Source organism: Saccopteryx bilineata, chromosome 1 (assembly GCF_036850765.1).
Source record: "Saccopteryx bilineata isolate mSacBil1 chromosome 1, mSacBil1_pri_phased_curated, whole genome shotgun sequence".
Classification (NCBI taxonomy): domain Eukaryota; kingdom Metazoa; phylum Chordata; class Mammalia; order Chiroptera; family Emballonuridae; genus Saccopteryx; species Saccopteryx bilineata.
This window is the reverse complement of record NC_089490.1, coordinates 108,950,138-108,971,813: the sequence shown is the minus strand read 5'-3', so window position 1 is coordinate 108,971,813 and position 21,676 is coordinate 108,950,138. Positions and strand designations below refer to the sequence as shown.

Genomic DNA, 21,676 nt, shown 5'->3' with positions numbered 1-21,676 from the left:
CTCTAATATCTGTTCTTCTGTTACAACTATTCAACTTTCTACCAATGAGTGTACATTTACTATCCATATGATGGAGATCACAGATTTCACAAGAACTCTAAAAAAAACACTATATTTTACAGAGACTTTGTTAATGTTGGATAAACATGAAGACAATATGCTCTGAAAAAGTATGCATTCTGATACAGAACCTCATTTGTTTTCCCAAATAGAGAGAAATGTAAGCAGCAAAATTCAAACCAGTCCCTCACCCATCTGTCCACTAAATGTTTACTGTTCATATTGCTCATTATGCAATAGGTTCTTGGCATTCACAAATAGGACATTGCTAGTTCTAGGCAATTTACTCACAATCTTGAAGGCCCCTCACATGATGTCTGAATGTGAAATCTTACTATTACTTTATTGATTGATTGATTGCTGTGAGGCTGGTGTGTGAAAGAGATTCATTTAGCTAGTAAATCAACAGTTAAGCACTATTATTGTATTTGAATTACACTGAATTCATAAAGTAATGCAAATATTGCAAAACTAACAGGAAATATATCAATGGTTATTGATAATAAAAGTAAGGAGACTGAAAATATATCAGAGTTCTTTGAAAAACAAGTAATTTTAAATGAGATTAGTCTGAGTTGATATGATTACCTCTTAAAATGACATTTAGTTTTTCATTCATATTTTAGTATATTAAATATCAGAAATGTTATTCTGTAAAATTTGGAGAACTTTTAAATATGTTAAGGCATATGCTTGTTGAATGCCAAGAAGCTAATAAATTTATAAAAAATTAATTTAGAGATTTGGAGCAAAACATCAGTAAAAATTTCTAAATATGAATTACATTTACCTTCACCTTAATATAACCTATTTCTTTCAAGAGAAATAAAACCTGTATTTTATATAAAATATCTTAGGTCTATGATGTCTTAATTTCTTGGAATACATGGGTCCAGTTTGCTGCAAATCCATTTTCTAACCAAATGGCTACTGGAACTACTAATCCCAATGTTGTGTAGATAAGCACATTCTCCAATTCCAATTACTTTAAACCTGAAACACAACACAAAAGAAAAAAGGTTCTCAGAATGAGAATACATATTGAAAAAGTTAGAAAAAAATTTCCTCTGGTGTGTACTTTTACTCTAACCCTCACACCATATTGTTTGAATATAAAGTAAACTGAATTCATATGCCTTGGTTGGCCTAAAATGTAACTTATATGATGATGTATTGCAAGATATTCTTTTTATTCAATATCTTTGAACATCAATTTTTAAATCTGTAAAGGGAGATAAATATACTAATCTCCCACAGTTGTTATGAAAATCAAATGATATGATTATGAAAAATGGCATTTGTAATATTATAGTTATTAAATAACTTGTTTGATAATCTTTATTACTACTTTTTCTCTGGGTTCATTTTATTCTCCACCACACAAAAAGTTTCCAGAATGGTGTGTATGGATTATAACTCAGATGTTTCCATGGCCAGAAAGGCTCAGAGTCTCAACTTTCAGTGTGTAATTCATATACCCAGGATATACCAGCCACTGTATATGGTTTCATCTATCCACTTCCAGGTCTGTCCCGGTTTTCGGCTCAGTCCAATCCAATATTGTGAATGGTCAGAATATCGCTTCAGGAAATCCTTTGATAAAGAATATTTACAAGATAAATGACAAATGCCTAATTATCTTGGATTTTCTTTCACCTTTATAAAAATATAGACTTCCAGATTTGGTAATAATCTTACAGGTGACATCTTCCTTTTCTATTTCATGGATTAGCATATGGGTTGTTACTTTTGTAACAATTTCTGTAACAAATCACTCTGGGTAGCTTGCTCTCTTTTCTAGTTTCTAAACAAGATTTTTTATAAGAGAAGAATTATTTGTATTGTGAAGGCATGGTCAAATTTGTCAGCAAAACTTTTTAGGCTTGGTGTCTTTTAGGACAGAAGAATTTGGGTTAGCAGTAAATCATATTGAATAGTTATTGGTTTATTCAGGTTTTATGTATGTTCATATTATATTCTGATACATTATATTTTGTGATATTATTACCACTATTTCAACTTTTTTGTTTGATTTGTTTTGTATTTGGTCAATAGTTGCTTAACATATCTTGCCTTTTCACTTTATCTCTAACTTTTGAGCACAAATTTGTGTATGTGTATGTGCACATGTGTGTCTATATGCTTAATTATGCCTATGTACATAGCACCAACTGAACTTTGTTGGTCTTTTTAAAACCAATTTGAGTCTGACCAGGCGGTGGCACAGTGGATAGAGCGTCAGACTAGGATGCCGAGGACCCAGGTTCGAGATCCCAAGGTCGGCAGCTTGAGTGCGGGCTCATCTGGTTTGAGCAAAAGTTCAGCTTGGACCCAAGGTCGCTGGCTCGAGCAAGGGGTTACTTGGTCTGCTGAAGGCCCATGGTCAAGGCACATATGAGAAAGCAATCAATGAACAACTAAGGTGTCACAATGCGCAATGAAAAACTAATGACTGATGCTTCTCATCTCTCGGTTTCTGTCTGTCTGTTCCTGTCTATCCCTCTCTCTGTCTCTGTAAAAAAGAAAAAAACCCCAAAACAAAAAAAAAACAATTTGATATATTTGTCTTTTAAGAGGTAAATGAAAAACATTTACATTTTATCACAATTGCTATTATATTTGAATTAATCATTTTTGTGTTTTCTGACTATTTTTTTCCTTTTTCTTTTACTTTTTCTGAATTTCTTTGGGTTGATACTTTTTCTATGTTTTTGTTTGAACACTAATTTGTAAATTTTTTACTCTTTCATACTTACTATTTAATTAAAAAATATATTCTATACATATTTCAATTTTAGGTTGTCTAAATAATTATTTAAATAATAATTAAATTAATTATTTGGTTAATAACAACTTTATCGACCAATTATTTAAATAATCTCTTTAAATTATTTATTTCTTTAAAGTTTTAAAGTTTAGCGACATAAAATTATCTGTAATTTTTTTATACTTTTAAATGTCTGATGTTTGTATTTGGCTAAGTATATCTTTTCTCCTTTTCTGTGATCAGTCTTGTCTATTCATAAAAGTATTTTTGCTTTTGCATATCCTCATTGACTATTTTGTTGTACTCTCTTTTTCTATTTTTCCTCTTATGTCAATTCCAAACATTATTTCAGTAACTATAATTTTCAGTTAAACTATTTTCTTCTGTTTTCATATTGATCTGATACTTTCTCATCTTTTCTTGCTTGATTTTCATAATTTACTATTCTAATGAATCAAAGGTATGATTTCATTTATATTTTAGCCACCTTAATATACTCACTTTAAAATCTTCCTCAGTGGTGATAACCAGAGCAAAAGAGGGGTGAGGGTAAATGGGAGCAGGTAAAGGGGTAAAAATGGTGATAGAAGAAGACTTGACTTGTGTTTTGTGCACACATTACAGATGTACTATAAGATTGTACATCTGAAACCTATACAATTTTATCAACCAATGTCACCTCAATAAATTCAATAAAATAATTTTTTTTTTAATTTAAATAAATAAAAAATAAAATTTTTGTCAGAATGTTCTACTGGGGTCAATCTCTCTTCTGATTATTCTTCATATAGTAAGTGTTCAATAAATGTTAATATATCCCCATGCTCATTAAGGTCATAACTTTTCTGTCTCTTACCACCTGACATTCTATATTTCCTCTATTTCTGGTTTGGGGGCAGTTTGAATTGCATGCTTTTAATTTTCTTCATTTACCCTTTCTGTGCTCCAAAGCTTCCAGATCTTCTTAATTATGCTAGTCATTTTATAAGTTTCTGCTTCTTTTTTTTTTTAATCAGTGAGAGAAAGGGAGGCAGAGACAGACTACCTGCATGTGCCTCAACCAAGATCCACCCGGCAAGCCCACTAGGGGGTGATGCTCTGCCCATCTGGGGCATTGCGTTGTTGCTCAACAATGAAGCTCTTCTTAGACCTGAGGCGGAGGCCATGGAGCCATCCTCATCATCCAAGGCCAACTCTCTTCAATTGAGCCATGGCTGCAAGAGGGGGAGCAAGAGAGAGAGAGAGGCAAGAGAAGAAGGGGTGAAGAAGCTGATGGGTGCTTCTCCTGTGTGCCCTGACTGGGAATGGAACCTGGGACACCCACATGCTGGGCTGATACTCTACCACTGAGCCAATGGGCCAGCATCTTGTTTCATATTTCTTTCCATGGCCTGACCTGCGATGGCACAGTGCATAAAGCATAGACCTGGAACACTGAGGTTGCTGGTTTGAAACCTTGGGCTTGCCTGGTCAAGGCACATATAGGAGTTGATGCTTCCTGCTTCTCCCCCTTTCTGTCTTTTTCTCTCTCCCTCCTCTTTAAAATGAGTAAATAAAATCTTAAAAATAATTCTTTCCAGTATTTCTGAAAAATGGTTTGTTATGACTCTTTGCTTACTATATTTTTACATAGTCCTACAAGAGACAACTTTCACTGGTGTAAAATAAGTAGGTGATGACAAATAGGCGTGTGAATAAAATAGGTAGGTGATTGAAAATAAATAAGTGAACAAAATAGGTAGGTGATTGTGATGTGAGGGGCTTTCTATGTTCTAAGTTAATGTGGAAAATAAGGCCTCTTCTCTGCTGGGTAAGATTGCATCTCCTGGACCATTCTCATTTCCAGTGTGTACTCTCCAGATCAGCTACAACCTCTGAAAAGGTAATTATAGTTCAAAAGTATTGTCTTACCAATTCTTTGGTGGTGTTGATTACAGCAAGAGTTGCTTCATGCGAGATACAGAAGTTCTGGCTTGCAGTCCAGGTTGTTGTATTTTCAGAAAAATAGAAGCATTTTCCTAGGTAACCAATCCAGCCATCTAGGCATGATTTATGTTCAGTGGAAGCTTTGTGCTTCTGTCCTAAAAACGATTTAATAATATATTAAGAATGATGGACAATCTCACTTTGGGCGAGGGGTACGCAACATAATTTAATGACAAAATAACCTAGACATGTTTTCTTTGAATATATGTACCCTGATTTATTAATGTCATCCCATTACCATTAATAAAAATTTATTAAAAAAAAAAAAAAAAAGAATGATGGGATGAAAAGCCCTGAATTTAAAACAGTTACCTAGGTGAATGAAATCCAGCGGAATTGCTTTGGTTCTTCAATCTGAGAGACATCATTGATCATGGTTTACATTGTTTTCTAAGTGAGAACAACTGCCAATAGTTTGTACTTATTCTCTTAGTAGGTTGAAAGATTTAAAAAAATTATTGATTGATTTGAGAGAAAAAGAGAGACACTGGTTTGTTGTTTCACTTATTTATACGTTCATTGGTTGCTTTTCATATCTACCCTAACAGGGATGGGAACCACAGCCTTGGTGTATCAGGACAACACTCTAACCAGTTGAACTACCTAGCTAGGCTTTGAAAGAAATTCTTTTTTTTTTCTTTTTTGTATTTTTCTGAAGCAAGAAGTGGGGAGGCAGACAGACAGACTCCCTTATGTGCCTGACTGGGATCCACCCAGCAAGCCTACTAGGGGGCAATGCTCTGCTCATCTGGGACATTGCTCCATTGCAACTGGACCATTCTAGCACTTGAGGTAGAGGCCATGGAGCCATCCTCAGTGCCTGGGCCAACTTTGCTCCAATGAAGCCTTGGCTGTGGGAGGGGAAGAGAGAGATAGAAAGGAGAGGGGGAAGGGTGGAGAAGCAGATGGTCACTTCTTCTGTGTGCCTTGGCCAGGAATCAACCCCAGGACTTCCATACACCGGGCTGACGCTCTACCACTGAGCCAACCAGCCAGGGCCTGAAAGAAATTCTGAATGAGTGTTACTCAGGTAGTATTTTTTGCTCACATTCAAGGCTTGGTGTTCTTTTCAAGTGACACACTACTCCTAGGTGATCATACTCATTCTCATAACATTAAATATGTGCATATATACATATGCACACAGTATATGTACATATAAACATTTATATACATATCTGTATATATACAGATATTTATATCTATTATAATGGCCTAGGTCATAAAACAAGGTTGATTAATAATATATGTTCCATACGAACTAATTTATATATGCATATGTACACATTTATGTACACATGTATATAGAATATATGTGTACATTAATTTCTATGTATTACTTTATACATGTATATATTAAATGCATATATATAATACATTCATTTACATATAAATCATATAAACATTCATATATGCACATCTATATCATGTACTTATGTATATTTTTTAAAAATCTCATTATAATTGTTTTGAGTTATTTGTAGGATACATGTTTGTGCACTATCATAAAGAGTAGATGTATATCTACCTGCTTTTAGAGTCTAAATGTAATCTATGTTTTGTGTAAAATGTGTGGTTATAAGGATAGAAACAATTTTTTTCCCAAGTCTTTATAATCTGTATGTTTAGCTGTGAATTATGAATGACTTGGAAATCTGACCCCATCATTTTAAGGTGTGAACCAGAGAGAAAAAAAAAAATGTTTTGCACCTTGAACTCAATTTTTATTCTTATGAACATAGACCTCAACTAGAAGTAGCTTTAAAAAATGATACTATTTATATAAAAACATATGTTGTTGTTGTTTTTAGGTAATCCACAACTAGATAATCTTCCATAAACTGTTTGCTATTGGACCATGGTGAGATATGGATCTTGTGACACCTTGTTAACTAAATCACCAAATACACTGTTTAGTTCTTTTGGCATTTCTTCAAAATGATATTTTCTTAATGAAGGAAGCAGTGTGGTGATTTACATTTTACTGCAAGCTCCTTCCCTTATAAAGACTAAATGAAGTTATTTTAATCCTCACAATATTCAATATTGCTATTAGCTTCATGTTCTAGAAAAGGAAAACTATGTTTATTCTGTGTACATAAAGATGTCTTAAATGACCATTAATCCTGAGCTAAAATATAAAAGATATACATATGATGAAATATTTTATAGGAGAGTTAACATGAGTATACTTGGGAAATGGAAAACTCACCTGCTAAAATTGCAGCCATTATAATTATTATAATCACCAGAAAGAAGGTGATGATGATTGTAGAAATAAGTTTCTTTTTATTCCTTTTTGGGTGTTGTAATGACTGTACAGTTAGGTTGGAAGAGGTATCATAACCTACAGAAAAAATAATCAATTCTTCATTACTAATAAGTGAATTTAGAATGTTGTAGGATTCAAGTTCAATATACAGAAACTAATTATATTTTTCATATTATCAATTATCAATTGGAAATGAATATGTACCATTTAAAATGGTATAAAATATTGTGTTCACAGATAAAGCTGACAAAAGATATGTAAAATGTGTGCACTGAAAATTAAAAAACATTGCTGAAAAAAGTTGCAGACATAAATAAACGGAAGGAAATATTGTTTTCGTAAGTCAGAAGACACAATATTGTAAGATCTCAATTCTACTCAAATTAGTCTATAGATTCATCACAATTTCAAATAAAAATCTCAGCATGCTTTTTCCTTTTGTAAAAATTGGCAACCTATCTATAAAATTTATATAAAAATATAAAAGAACTATAATAGCCAGAACTGAGAACTTACTTGGAAGATGAACATTACCTGTTTTAAAGACTTACTATAAAGCTACAGTTGTCAATACAGCATGGTATTTGTGTAAAAATAGACAAGTATGTTAGAATACACTCACATTAGATTTTTGGCAAAGACACACACAAAAAAACACAGTCATTTTGATAAATGGTTTGAGGATAATTGGACATCCACATGCAAAAAGATTTTTTTTTCTTTATCACATCCTATATACAAATCTTATATACAAAAATCACATCTTGTATATCAATCCTATATACAAAAATTAATTCCTAATAGATCATAGAAATGAACATAAAACCTAAACTTATAAAATTTATAGAAAAATACATAGTAACAGTTCTTTGTAATTTTGGGTTAAACAAAGGTTTCCTCGATCTAATCCAAAAAGCATCATTCATTTAAAAGTAATAAATTGGACTTCCTAAGAACTAGTAACACCTGCTTTTCAAAAGATAATGTTAACAAAACAAAAAGACAAACCAGAAAATATTTATAAATCGAATGTCTTATAAAGGGCTTGTGTCCAAAATATACAAAGAACTCTCAAACTTAATAAAAAAACAAACAATTAAAAAAAAATTTAAGCAAAGAAGTTGAACAGACACTGCATGAAATAAGACATATAAATGGCAAATTGAACATAAAAGAATTCCCATCATCACTCGTCGTAAGGAAAGCAAATTTAAACCAATTTTAGAAATCATTGCAAACCTTTTAGAATGTCTAAAATTAAAATGTCTGACCACATTAAGTGTTGGGGAGGATATGAAAGAACTAGAAATCTCATCCATTATTGATGGAAGTATAAGATGGTATAAACATTTTGGGAAGCAGTGTGGAAGTTTCTTTAAAAAACTAAATATGCACCTACTATATGATTCATCCATTCTATTCCTAAGTGTTCCCTCAAGAAAAATGGAAGCCTGTGTCCATGCAAAGACTGGTACACACACGCACGCACGCACGCGCATGCACACACACACACACACACACATTTGGACAGAGCCAGAGAGCCAGAGAGGGGGACAGATAGGGACAGACAGACAGGAAGGGAGAGAGATGAGAAGCATCAATTCTTCATTGCAGCACTTTAATTGTTCATTGCTTGCTTTCTCATATGTGCCTTGACCGGGGTGGTGGTGGTGGTGGTGGTGGTAGTGGTGGCTATAGCAGAGTGAGTGACCCCTTGCTCAAACCAGCGACCTTGAACTTAAGCCAGCGACCTTGGGGTCATGTCTATGATCCCATGCTCAAGCTGGTGACCTCGGGGATTTGAACCTGGATCCTCTGCATCCCACTCCGACACTCTATCCACTGTGCCACCGCCTGGTCAGCCAAGACTGGTACAGACATTTTTATAACAACCTTATTTGTAATAATCCAAAACTTGAACAATCCAAATGTTCATTAATGGGTGAATGCATAAATACGTTGTAGTACATTTATATAAGGAAATACTAGTCAGAAAACAATTTTAAAAAAGAATAAACTATTCATACCTACAAAACATGAATCAATATTAAAATAGCTATGTTGAACAGTAGAAGCCGAACAGAAATGAGTACATACTGTATGAGTCCATCTATGTAAAACTTCAGAAAATGTAAATCTATTATTGTGACACAAAGTTGATTTGTGGTCATCTCAAGGAGAGCATGCTGAAAGTGACAGTGAAAAAAGACCACTGTGCTGTATGAAGAAAGTTTTGGTGTTGATGGATATGTTCATTATCTTGAATTGTGGTTTCATGGATGTGTGTCATATAAGACAAACTTTATAAAACTGTACACTTTAAATATGTACACTTTAATGTATGTCAATTTTATTTTTAAAGAGCTAGTAAAATAGCTCTCAGTTATCTTTTATTCACATAGTGTGGGTCTGGCACCTTGGAGAAATAGCTGAAAATGATTTGACACACATAGAAGATATGGGGGAGCATAGAGACACTAAGTCTCGACGAGGGTAAGGATTCAGAGTGGGCAGCAGGGACTGACCAAATGTAAATTTGCTTACATCACAAACCACATCTAGGGGCTGTCATACATGCTTCTTACCTGAAGACTGGGAATCTCCTACATTTGTCAGCCTTATGTCATCATCCATGTCTCCTTCTGAGTAAAAATATACAGACTGGTCATAGTGAGTTCACTGGATTCAAGATCCTGTCCACTACTTGGGTTTAGCTTCAATAATATAAAGAAAGACAATTTAAAATAGAATATGATGTTAAGACAAGCTACAAAGAAAATGCAACAGTGATATAAACCATATGTCAAAAGTTCCTCAGAAATCTCACCACTCATGAAACTCCTTTTCTTCTGGCACACTGCCATTCAAAAATCATTCGATCTCACTGCAGTTTGAGGAGTCACTGGAAGTAGTTAAGACTGAAATAATTTTTCTAACTGTTGAATTCAGTGCAGAGAAGGTGAAATTCAAGGTTTATGAAGCTGACAATTTGGCTCTTCCCAGCGTCATCCTGACCTACCTAATGTTTAGTTAATTTTGACCACTATGGATCCCAGCCATAGGTGCAATTCTAAAACAATCTGAGCATGATACGAAAACTTAGACTTCAGTGAAAAGAATATGAATTTGATATAATAATAATAACAGGAAAATAATCTCTAATATTTATTGTGTTTTTACTCTATGGTTGGCCTATTTTTGAATTCTTAAATTTTATCATTTAATTTAATCTCACAATAACCTTATCAAATATGAGCTTAATATTATAATTAATTTATGGCTAAGGTAACTTTCTTAAAATAACAGAGATGTTCCAAACTTTCTTAAAGTAGCACAGCCAATATGTGGCAGAGCTTAGATACTAACTGCTCATTCAACCACTCTGTTACACTCCACAGCTTCTCTGCTCAGGACATTGCCATGAGTGTTCTTATATGCTGAGCATCTACTTCCAGATATAGAAAGCAGACCAAAGTGAACAACAAACATGCATTGTTTGTATTATGCTGATTATAATCATATAATATCACTTGACAGAGGTGAGAATGAAATATAGGCATGGAAACCTATATTTAGTTACTTCCTTGAGAGACAGAGTAATAGGTTAACATTTCTTTAAGCTAGCCTATAAGGTATAGAATTCTATACCTATAAGGTATAGAATTTTGTATTTTGGAGTTTTTAATGCATAAATATTATTTCACATCTTCAAAACAATTATTTCAGTAGCCAAGTAGGTGTGCGTGTGTGTGTGTGTGTGTGTGTGTGTGTGTGTGTGTCTGAGAGAGAGAGAGAGAGGGAGAAAGAGAGTTAGAGAGGAGAGAGAGATTGGGTTAAATTTACAGATAATTGTTTTCAAACATTTATCTCCAGTACAAATTAGTCCAAAAGTTTATATGCTATTTTAAAACCATAAATATTGTTACCAGTTAGCCATGGCCATATCAATGCTGTTTACAAACCATACCCCACACCCTGGCTCACTCACCAGTCTGCGCTGCGCTGGCTGAGAGTTGTCTCATAGAAGCCAACAACCATATATGGATGTCTCGAGCTGCGAGTTTGGCTGTGTTTGTTTTTCTGAGATCTAGATTGAAGCGGCAGCTTTTCCAAAATCTCTTCTCATAGAGATACCAGCAGTGCTCATTAAGGTCTTATCTTTTTTGTCTCTTACCACCTGACACTGAAGCATATTTCAAGTCACTATTAACATCCTATTGGCTGAAGCTCAAGCCCACCTCCTGGCTGCTGACTCAGTCAGGGGAAGTTAACTGTTACTTTACTTTCAGCGAGAGAGACAGTGAAATTGTAAAAAACAAAGGCTTTGAGTTTACATTTGAGACTTTTTAAATTTTATTAACCGATGTCACCCCAATACATTAAATAACTTTTTTTTTCAAAGAGGGTTGAATTGAGGCCAATAATTTACAAACCATAGCTTGTTGGAAAATTTCTTTAGCCCTCCTACTCAAATCTCACCATTGGTCTGTTTGCTTGTTTTTTAAATTAATCTCTGATTTTTTTGTTTTATTTTATTTTTAAATAAAGCAGTTTGACTAAAAGTGCTGTTTTCAGACTTTTTCCATTTTCTGTTTTGGGCAATAGCATGCTTATATTAAATAAGGTTAATCACTCTTCAAAATAAATTGCATATAAACTTTTCCTATTTTCTCTGTGTATTGTCACTTTTCTTTTTCCTTCACCTTTAGTATTAGCTCTTTTTTTGTGACTGAGACAGAGATAGAGACAGAGAGAGGGACAGATAGGGACAGACAGACAGGAAGGGAGAGAGATGAAAAGCACCAATTTTGTGTTGCAGCTCCTTAATCTCCTTAGTTGTTTATTGATTGCTTTCTCATATGTGCCTTGACAGGGGTGGGGGGTGGGGGGGGGCGCTGAAGCAGAGTGAGTGACCCCTTGCTCAAGCCAGTGACCTTGGGCTAAAATCCAGTGACCTTTGGGCTCAAGCCAGCAACAATGGGGTCATGTCTATGATCCCAAGCTCAAGCTAGTGAGCCCACGCTCAAGCTAGTGACCTCCAGGTCCTGAACCTGGGTCGTCCTTGTCCCAGTCTGATGCTCTATCGACTGCACCACCTCCTAGTTAGGCCCCACCATGTTTTTCAAAAGGAACTCGTATAGAGTAGAGCAATCTACCTTTGGAGGAATAATGTTATGTAACAATACAAAGTTAATACATATAAGTAGTCAGAGCCATGATATCAGAGATGAAAGGCCCTATTACAACCACTATATTTTATAAATGAGGAAAATAAGTAAGCACAAGTGAGTTAATTATTCAAGGTTACTCAGCTGATTAGTACAGGATTCTGATTCATTTGCCAATTTATTTTTTTCTCCATTTATGTCTAATTTTGTAGATATATTTTTTTTTATTCAGTGAGAGGCGCTAAGATGGAGACAAATTCCTGAATGTGCCCCCACTGGGGGCTCCACCCAGCAAGCCCACTAAGGGGCATGCTCAGCCAACAGAGCTCTTCTTAGAGCCTGGTAGGGGCCATGAAGCTGTGGGTCAAATTAGTTTGCAAATATGATGTATAAGTTTGCTTGCTTATAGTTTGCATTGGGTATGGGGGACAGGCTGTAAGCAGGCAAGGTCCTTCCTTATAGCCTAAATCTTAGTGTTTTTTTGTGTGTGTGTGTGTGTTTTTTACAGAGACAGAGAGAGTCAGAGAGAGGGATAAACAGGGACAGACAGACAGGAACGGAAAGAGATGAGAATCATCAATCATCAGTTTTCATTCCGACACCTTAGTTGTTCATTGATTGCTTTCTCATATGTGCCTTGACTGCAGCCTTCAGCAGATGGAGTAACTTTTGCTCAAACCAGAGGAGCCTGCGCTCAAGCTGGTGACCTCAGGGTCTTAAACCTGGGTGCTCTGCATCCCAATCTGAAGCTCTATCCACTGCGCTACTGCCTGGTCAGGTGAGGCTTAGGTTTAAGACTAAACTTTTCCCACCCTTTTAATAATAAGATCTTCTCAACACTAAGCTTTTCCCCACACCCATAAGAGTGATGCACTCTTATGAGGAATCCCACTTATACCGCAGAGAAGTGACTTTGTATCAGAGACTTCCTTATTTATATATTGGATTAAAGGTTTTGATTTCTACACTATAAAACGGGGCAGTTGGGGGCTCGCACTCTGTCTCTCAGTTCCTGAAATTAGCACTGCAAGGAGAAGCAGCCAAGATAGCAGAGTGCTGAAGGAAAAGCCAGTTTGTGCAGAGAAGGAGATGGGGAACAGAGATGAATAAGGCTGGTGAGGTAGAAACCTTTGATTCTAGGAAACTCGAATAAGTCGTGGCTTTGGGAGCCCTGAATGGAAAAGGAAGTGTTTTCCCACTGTGTGTATTTCTCACGTGCTGGGTGCAAGCTAGGATTAAAGGTAATAGCCCACCAGTTCATTGTTTCATTACCGTCTGTCTGAATCAAATGAGACCTGCATAGGCCAGGCGACTGTGATGGTGGCCACGGCAACTGGCTTTACAGAGCCATCCTCAGTACTGGGACCAACCTCGGGCCAACTTCTTCCAATCAAGCCATGCTGCAGGGAGAGAGAGAGAGAGAGAGAGAGAGAGAGCAAGAAGGGGAGGGGTGGAGAAGCAAATGGTCACTTCTTTTATGTGCCCTGACTGGAAATTGAACCAGGGACATCCACACATCAGGCTGATCCTCTACTGCTGAGCCAAAAGCCAGGGCCATCCTTTTCCACATTTAAATTGTCACTATTGAGAATGTCTATCGGCAAGAAAGCTTCTTGGTGACACATGGCAGTGAAATTGTGCTTCACCATTACCACTGTTTCAGTTCCTCACAACTTAACAAAACAAAACAACTGCACAGAATTCTCTGCATTTATTTTTTTAATTAAATATTCCCGACATCGTTATAACACATTTTTTACCTGCAGGAAGCAAGCTGTTTATTACAGTGGTTCTACAGTGCCCTTGCTTACTCCCAAGTTACCCGTGTATGCGTAGGTTATTATTATCTGTAAGATGGCTGCGTCCACATTCCTCAGGTGTAGGTATATCTGTTTGCTTTCACTCAGTCCATTCATGATCATGGCCCTAAAATAATCAGAGCTACATGTTGCAAGAATCATCTTATGACAAGGGAACTCAGTAACCTCAACAATTAACTCTATGTCAGTAAACACTTGCTGTTCATAAATCAGTTTTAACTGTTCCAACAAGGACACAGCATATTTAGTATTGATTTGCCTTTTGTCTTGAATGAACATAACTATATTCCATTAATATCTCCTGGAGCAGATAAGAAAAGTCAGTCTTACTGGTAGGAGGTCAAGAATATGTTTCAGAACTAAAGGAAGGAGAAACGCTGCTTGTTTTTATCTGCAGCATTCAGAATCAAGACTGACACATTCACTAATGAATGGTATCTTGGTGTAGACTTAAAATCACTCTTAGGTCATCTTGTGTTAAATTAGGCTCTTCAGAGGTTTTCACCAGTCTGCGGACATCTTGCTCAAATTTGCAATTGTACAGCTCATGAGTGCAGGACAGTAACACACGGGGTAGATTTTGTGGGGACATCTTAGTTCTGTGGATCTTCCGCGTCCTTCCGTCCTGAAGGTTGGAACCAGGTGTGTCCGGTGGCCCCGAAGACGCTGGGCCCTTAGGAGTAGGGGGGATGGCGGCTGAAAGGCTTGGGGGAGGGGCCAGGGCGGAAGACTTCATGCCCTTCCCCAGCCCCGTGGGAAAACTTCATGCACCCGGAGGAAGACGTCGTGCCTCGCAGAGGAAAGCTGGGGCCACCGCCACTGCTTCTTTCGGGTTTGGTTCCCCTCGCCCCTCCTTGGGTTGGTCCCCCCTCCTGCGCAGAAACCAGCTAGCTCTGTGGCGCCGCAGCACTCTCCTGGGTGCCAGCTAATCGTTTCTGTTGAAGATGAGCAGTAAATTATGCAATATTAAAGCGAGTAATTTTCTATTTCATTGATATCACTTTTCATATTTTCAGAACAAGCACTGCTTTTGTTTGCCATGCCTATTCATTGCTACTTCAGATTTCTCCCTTGTTAATGCGAAAACAACCAATGCGATTCATTTTCATGCTTCTAATTTACAAGGTTGATATATTAAAATAGTACCGAATAAAGAAATTCTAGTCAAGATCAGCAGGGTTTGTTTTTTTTTTGAGACCACGCAATTTAATATTGTACTAGTGTGAACGAAAAAATAAAAATAAAAAAAGAAAATTTTAATAAATCAAGATGTGGCCACAAACTTAACCTGACAAGCTCAGGGAAAGCCTACACAATGGCCTTGCAAACTCAGGGAACTAAGGTGAACACAGGATGGTCTCTAAATCAAACTCTTCTAACTAAAAGCAGTTCATGGTGGGTGTTAGGGTTAAATTGACTCCTTTAAAAGTTCCCCTCACCTAACTCCCATTAGGGCAATTTCTTCACTTCCCCCATCCCCATAAGCAACTCTGCTGCCTGGGGAAGATTCTGAAATACATCCTTGAGACAAAGCCATCATGAAGGCTCTGAGGGTTAGAAAAAGGAGACAGTGTGTAACCAAGGTAACTCACCCTGATATACTAAATTAAGTATGTCCAAGTGCGGCCAACCCTATGCCAGCGAATGCCTGAACACCTATATCTACCTGCTCCCTCCCACAGCTGAGTGCTGAGACCCTTTGCAGGCACTCTTTACTGAGACCCTTTTGACTGACATACCTATGCTGCTCTCATCCCCAGGGCTGAAACCCTTTTTGCTACTCTCAGCCTGCTTTTAAAATAAACTTTCCTTTTGAAACACACCAGGCTCCAGTTGGTCCCTCCCTCAGGGTTTCTGCGGAACAGTGGGTAGTCATGTTCTAGGAAAGAACTTTCTCTAAAGGAGCCAGTGTTTGCTTTTACTCAAGCCCGTCTGTTGTCTTTTGCATCTATGATAATGTACCTGATAGCATGCCTTTAGAATGTAAAGGAGTTGGACATCCCACCTGAGCAGTCTTGTTCCCGCCTATGTAAAGAAGTTTCAGCAAATACACTTTTCCTTTTTTTTACCCAATCCTGGAGACCCCCCCCCTTTGCTTTCTCCCACCTCCTTAATCTGTCACCAATCAATTTCATGCAACTCCCTTACATCTTCCCCTTTGAATCTGATATATAAAATAAATGGTGAATCTGCCATTTTCCGGAGCACTTTCTCAATTTGTTAAGACTTTGCTTCCAGGCTATTGTCGACAGTTTGGCTCAAATAAACTCATAAAAATTCTTACAGGTTTGGAAGATTTTTTTACATTGACACTATGACTCCTTTTTTTTTTTTTTCCAGGAGGGAAAATGTATTAAGCTGAAGTACACTTTGCAAATAAGTTCTTGAGTTTCAAGGGATTCGTGAACCATATGCAACAATCTGGTAGTGTGTGTGTGTTAAATTTTTCTGAGTCATCCCTTTCACCAGACCCCTAGAAGGTTCCATTCATGTAAGAAATCTTTATTAGTTATTGGTACCCTTAGGCCCTGATTTATCTCATCAATGATTTCCTATATGACTTTCTTTTAAATTTATCTTTTTGTTTACCCTTGTCATTATCATACCAAACCCTTTGACTCTACTTTACTTTGTTCCCATTGAGATGTAACTCATCAAATAGTTATACCAGGAGATAGATAATTGTGAGAGAATTTCTAGGGGTTTTTCTTGGATGACTGAAAGAATGTAGTGTATTGGATATTTATTTGTCATTATATCATTATTTTAGATGTGCAGCAACTGAACTATTGCAGGAATCAAAGGAGGACAAAAATGCCCAGACAACTTGATGAGGGAAGTAGGATTTATTCAGCCAGTAGAGTTGCATGCCCCAAAAGAGGCAGAAAAAAAACACATGTTCTCCCTGAAGTTAGATTTCTTACATCTTATATACCTTTATGGCTTTGGCTTTCAAGTGACAAATGCCTGATTTCTATGACTTCTTTGTTTGCAGGCCTACATTACTTTCATGTCTTAGGGAGGGGAAGGGAAGAGGAGGCTGGAGGGTCTGTCCTTCCATAATCCTAACACTCATTCTTCTTACTGGAGCTGCAGTTGTTTCAAGGAACTGATAACAAGCAAGGTCCACACCCATGGATTGTAATTTTTCAAACTTTTCTGTCTGCTCTTGTTCTCTCAGTCAAGAACGCTTGAGGTCACAGGCTGGAGTGTAAGACCCCAGACATTCCAGGCCCCCCTCTCCTCTGCATTCTCCTGGTTTCTCCTCCTTCCCTTGCTTAGGCAGTTCTTCAACACATGAGTCCATGTGGCAGAGTTAAAAAGCTTTGCACTTTTCCAGCCTCTATGGAAAGTGAGGATCGTGAAGGGCATGTCTAGCCCAGTGAGATGTACCCAATTCAAATCACGAGCAGAGAGCTATTTATACATTTAATATTAAAGTTATTTTGAATAGCTAAGTGGAGTTGTTTTGTATGCATGTGTGTACAAGTTTCTAGATTTTTAGGGAGCAGATATAAATTAAAGCTAAGACTTGAAATTGTCAGCATGTCTGAGTCAATAAAAAATTTAAGTATGGAAGAAACTACATATAAATACTATATGGAAAAATATATGTCATATCAGAATAAAAATGGTATATATTAGTATCATATGATTCATGTTATTTTAGAATTAACATTTTTATTCAAAAACTCTTTCAATTTTTAAAGAAAAATTGTATTACCTTTTTTCTAATATGTTGTTGAGATTAGGTTTGAGAGATTTCTTCTAAAAGAAATTTAAATACTAGAAGTTATTACTAGATAACCTGTGCCTGTGAAAAAATAACAAAGAAAAATAGTCCCAAAGTAGCTAAAGAAATGTCTTTAAACATTGTGTACAAAAAAATTACTACCTAAAGAATTAATATTAAACTTTCTATATCCACTGAAAATGAAAGAAAAAAACCCCCAGCTAAAAACATATAATATGGAATTTGGAGAGAAAATAATTTCTAAACATGAGGTAATTCATGCTCAATGTATTTTGAAACTGACAAATTTTTCTTTAGGTTTTGGTTAAATACCACACTTTTAACCTCAGACTTATTTTTTTCTTTTGGAAAAGAGGAAGATGGAAAACAATGCTGTTGGGCAGATAAAATACATTATGCTCACTTTGTTAAAGATGGCTCTGCCCATGGGGAGGCCCGTCACCCAGGTGATATTAATGTGTGTTGGGGGCGGGCTGTGGGCAGGCAGGATCCTTGTAGCTTGGGGCTTGGTTTTAGGACTAAGCCTTTCCCACCCTTTTTGATGTGTAGTGGTACAATCCCATTATACCTCAGATAAGTGACTTTGTATTAGAGACTTCCCTATATTGTATATTGGATTAAAGGTTTTGATTTCTGCACTATAAAGTGGGGGCAGACGGAGAGCTTGCTTTCTCAGTTCCTGAGATTAGCATTAGAGAGAAAAGCAGAGAAAGGCCACATGGAGGAGGCCAGGAGAAGCAGCCAAGATGGTGGAGTGCTGAGTGAGAAGCCAGTTTGTGCAGAGTTTGTGCAGGGAGAAGGAAGGAGATGGGGGACAGAGGTGAATAAGTCTGGTGAGCTAGAAACCTTTGATTCTAGGAAACTCAGAAAAGTCAGTAGCTTTGTGAGCACTGAATGAGTGGGTTTTGGAGCCCAGTGTGTTTTTACTTGCCCACCGGGTGCAAGCTAGGATTAAAGATGATGCCCATCAGTTTTTGGCTCTGTTGTTTCTTTACCGACTGTCCGAATCTAATGCAAACCTGCATGGGCAAGGCTGCTGTGATGGTGGCTGTGACTACTGGCTTCACAAATGCCCTCTTGCAAGATTTTTTCTCTTATTCACGTCCTGTCATTATCTTGACCATTTTAACTCTTTAATATTATTTATCATTCTCCTCTAGGAGAGTATCGCAGCTAGGCCACTCACATTTCTGTTAATTAAAAATGACATGAACATAATTATTTCAAAAGAAGGGGTTGTGGTCTTTGCTTAGGTCTGGATTAGAAGAGCAGTTGTTTCAAGGAAGGTGAAAAATTGTGATCTGTGAACAAGTGGCAGAAGCACTTGCTCCCTTCAGAAAAAAAAAAATAGAAATGAGGTAGAAAAGGAACTTGCAACATTAAATGAGGGCCCACTGCACTGAAACAGCCCTATCCTGCCCCTCCAACATGCATACTAGTGCCTGAATTGGGTGGAGGCACTAAGATATTGATGGAAACAGCTTCTGTAAAAGAAAAAAAAAAACCCATTCATCTGTAATAACATTAACCTAAGGTCAAGGTATGAAGAAGCACAGAGTGATGGAAATAGCAAGGGAAACAAAAATGCTGCCTACTTTCTCATGAAGGATCCACAAATCTTTATCTTCCTTGTATTGGTCTAAAGAACCCATAAATGACACCAGCTGATACAAATTTCCTTGTATAAACAGCACCCTCCCCTCTTTCAATGATTTAGAATTCATATGTTCTATTCTTTCATCTCTAATAACAAAATAGAAGATTGGACCCTTGGCCACTGTCGGTCAAATAAATTATAACTATGATATATATGTTTGTTCACTTATAGTTTGCATTGGGTGTGGGAGACAGGCTATAAGCTGGCAAAGTCATTATAACCTAAGGCTTAGTTTTAAGATTAAGCCTTTCCCACCCTTTTAATTCTAAGGTCTCTTCAAAACTAAGCTTTTCCCCCACACCCTTGACTGTTGCATTATGTGGGGTGGTGCACTCCTATGAGGAATCCCATTTATGCCTCAGATAAGAGCCTTTGTATCAGAGACTTCCTTATTTGTATATTGGTTTAAAGCAGGGGTCAGGAACCTTTTTGGCTGAGAGAGCCATGAATGCCACATATTTTAAAATGTAATTCTGTGAGAGCCATACAATATGTTTAACACTAAATACAAGTAAATGTGTGCATTTTATGTAAGACCAACACTTTTAAAGTACAATAAGTCTCTGAATTCTTTTTAATAACATTGTTATGCTGTTGCTAACCAATGATGAATAAAGTACTTCTTATCATTAATGCGACTTCTGGTGCTGCATGGTTTTGCTGATGGCCTTGTAGTCTAGTTGATACGTGGTGAGGTTAAGCTTCATGCAGGCATTGAGATTTCCATCCGTTAAACGTGATCATAGGTTGGTCTTAACATTCTTTAGATGTGAGAAAGACTGCTCACATGCATACGCAGAGCCAAACATTTTCAGTACAGCAATACTCACATGCTGCAGTGTGTGGTATGTGACAAGAAGCGTGTTACAAGTTTTGACAATCAGCTGGTCTGTGTGTTGAAGTTTTTTCATTTCTTCCCACTTGCGTTTGCTTGCCAACTCTGCTTGCTGTCGTGCAAGTCTTTCCAAATCTTCATTCAGTGACTTGAACTTATTCACCCACATGTCTGAGGCCTTCAGGTCAGCAGCTTGTAGCTCAAAATCTCTGACGGAGGCAACCAGAGATGTAATTCAGGTCAGCACTGTCCTCTGCACACTCATGTGGATGGATGATGAACTTAAAAAGACGAGTGCACTCATGAAATTCTCCAAAGCGTGTTTTGAATGTCTGCAGGAGATCAGATGCGAAGCCCACTAGCTGCTGGAGATCAAAATGTTGAGCAGGATCACTTGCTATGCATGCATCTTTAAATTCTCCCAGTTTTCCAAAGTGTAGTAAATGACCTGTTTCAATGTCTGCGATGAAGAGTCCCAGCTTGTTTCCAAATGCAAACACTGCTTGTTGAAGGGATAAGACTGTATTTCCAACACCTTGCATTTTCACATTGAGCTGGTTCAGATATTCAGTCATGTCCATGAGATAGTAGAACTTCAGGAGCCACTCAGTGTTAGCTAACTCAGGATGCTTGATCTTTTTCATTTCAAGAAAAGTCCAGATTTTGCTCAAAGAAGCTGTGAAATGGCTGAGCACCTTCCCTCTTGACAACCAATGCACATTGCTGTGCAGAAGCAGACCAGGATAATTATTCCCAACTTCATCCAGCAGTGTTTTAAACTGGTGATCATTTAAAGCTCGGGCAACAATAAAGTTGACCAGCCGAGTGAACAGTGACATCACCTCACCAAGCTGCTCACCACACATCTGAACACAAAGCGCCTCTTGATGTAGGATACAGTGAAAACTTAGGATGGGTCTCTTTTTATGTTCATGAGGAAGCACTATGAATCCTCTGTTTTTCCCCACCATGCACGGAGCACATCAGTATACACCGAAATAAGTTTATCCATGGGTAGATTTTTTTCTTTAGTGAACTCTGTGAAAGACTTGAATAAATCCTCCCCTCTTGTTATCTCTTCCATAGGCAAAACAGCAAGACTTTCCTCACATAGTGTGTCACCGATAGCATCCCTTGCAATCACGCTGAACTGGGAAAAATGACTTACATCTGTTGACTCATCCAAAGTGAGAGAAAGAATGGTGCTGCATTTATGTCCTTCACTTGTGTTGCCTCAATTTGATTTGCCATTATGATGGTATGATCAAGAACAGTTCTTGCCAACAGAGGCATGTCTTGTATTAGTTTGATTATCTTATCTTTATCCGAAAAGTGGTCAAAACATTCATTGGCAACA

The 21,676-nt window shown here is 37.1% G+C and overlaps 1 protein-coding gene across 1 annotated transcript; it reads right to left on the bottom strand.

The window, feature by feature from the left end:
• Nucleotides 1-861: 861 nt before the first annotated feature.
• LOC136320007 (C-type lectin domain family 2 member D-like) lies at nt 862-9,722 on the bottom strand. The gene is made up of 5 exons (XM_066253157.1): nt 9,671-9,722; nt 7,026-7,160; nt 4,739-4,908; nt 1,550-1,653; nt 862-1,053 (listed from the first exon to the last, which is right to left on the bottom strand). Exons 1-5 carry the CDS (start codon nt 9,717-9,719, stop codon nt 930-932), a joined length of 582 nt encoding a protein of 193 aa, XP_066109254.1. The 5' UTR covers nt 9,720-9,722; the 3' UTR covers nt 862-929.
• Between the last annotated feature and the right edge of the window lie 11,954 nt (nt 9,723-21,676).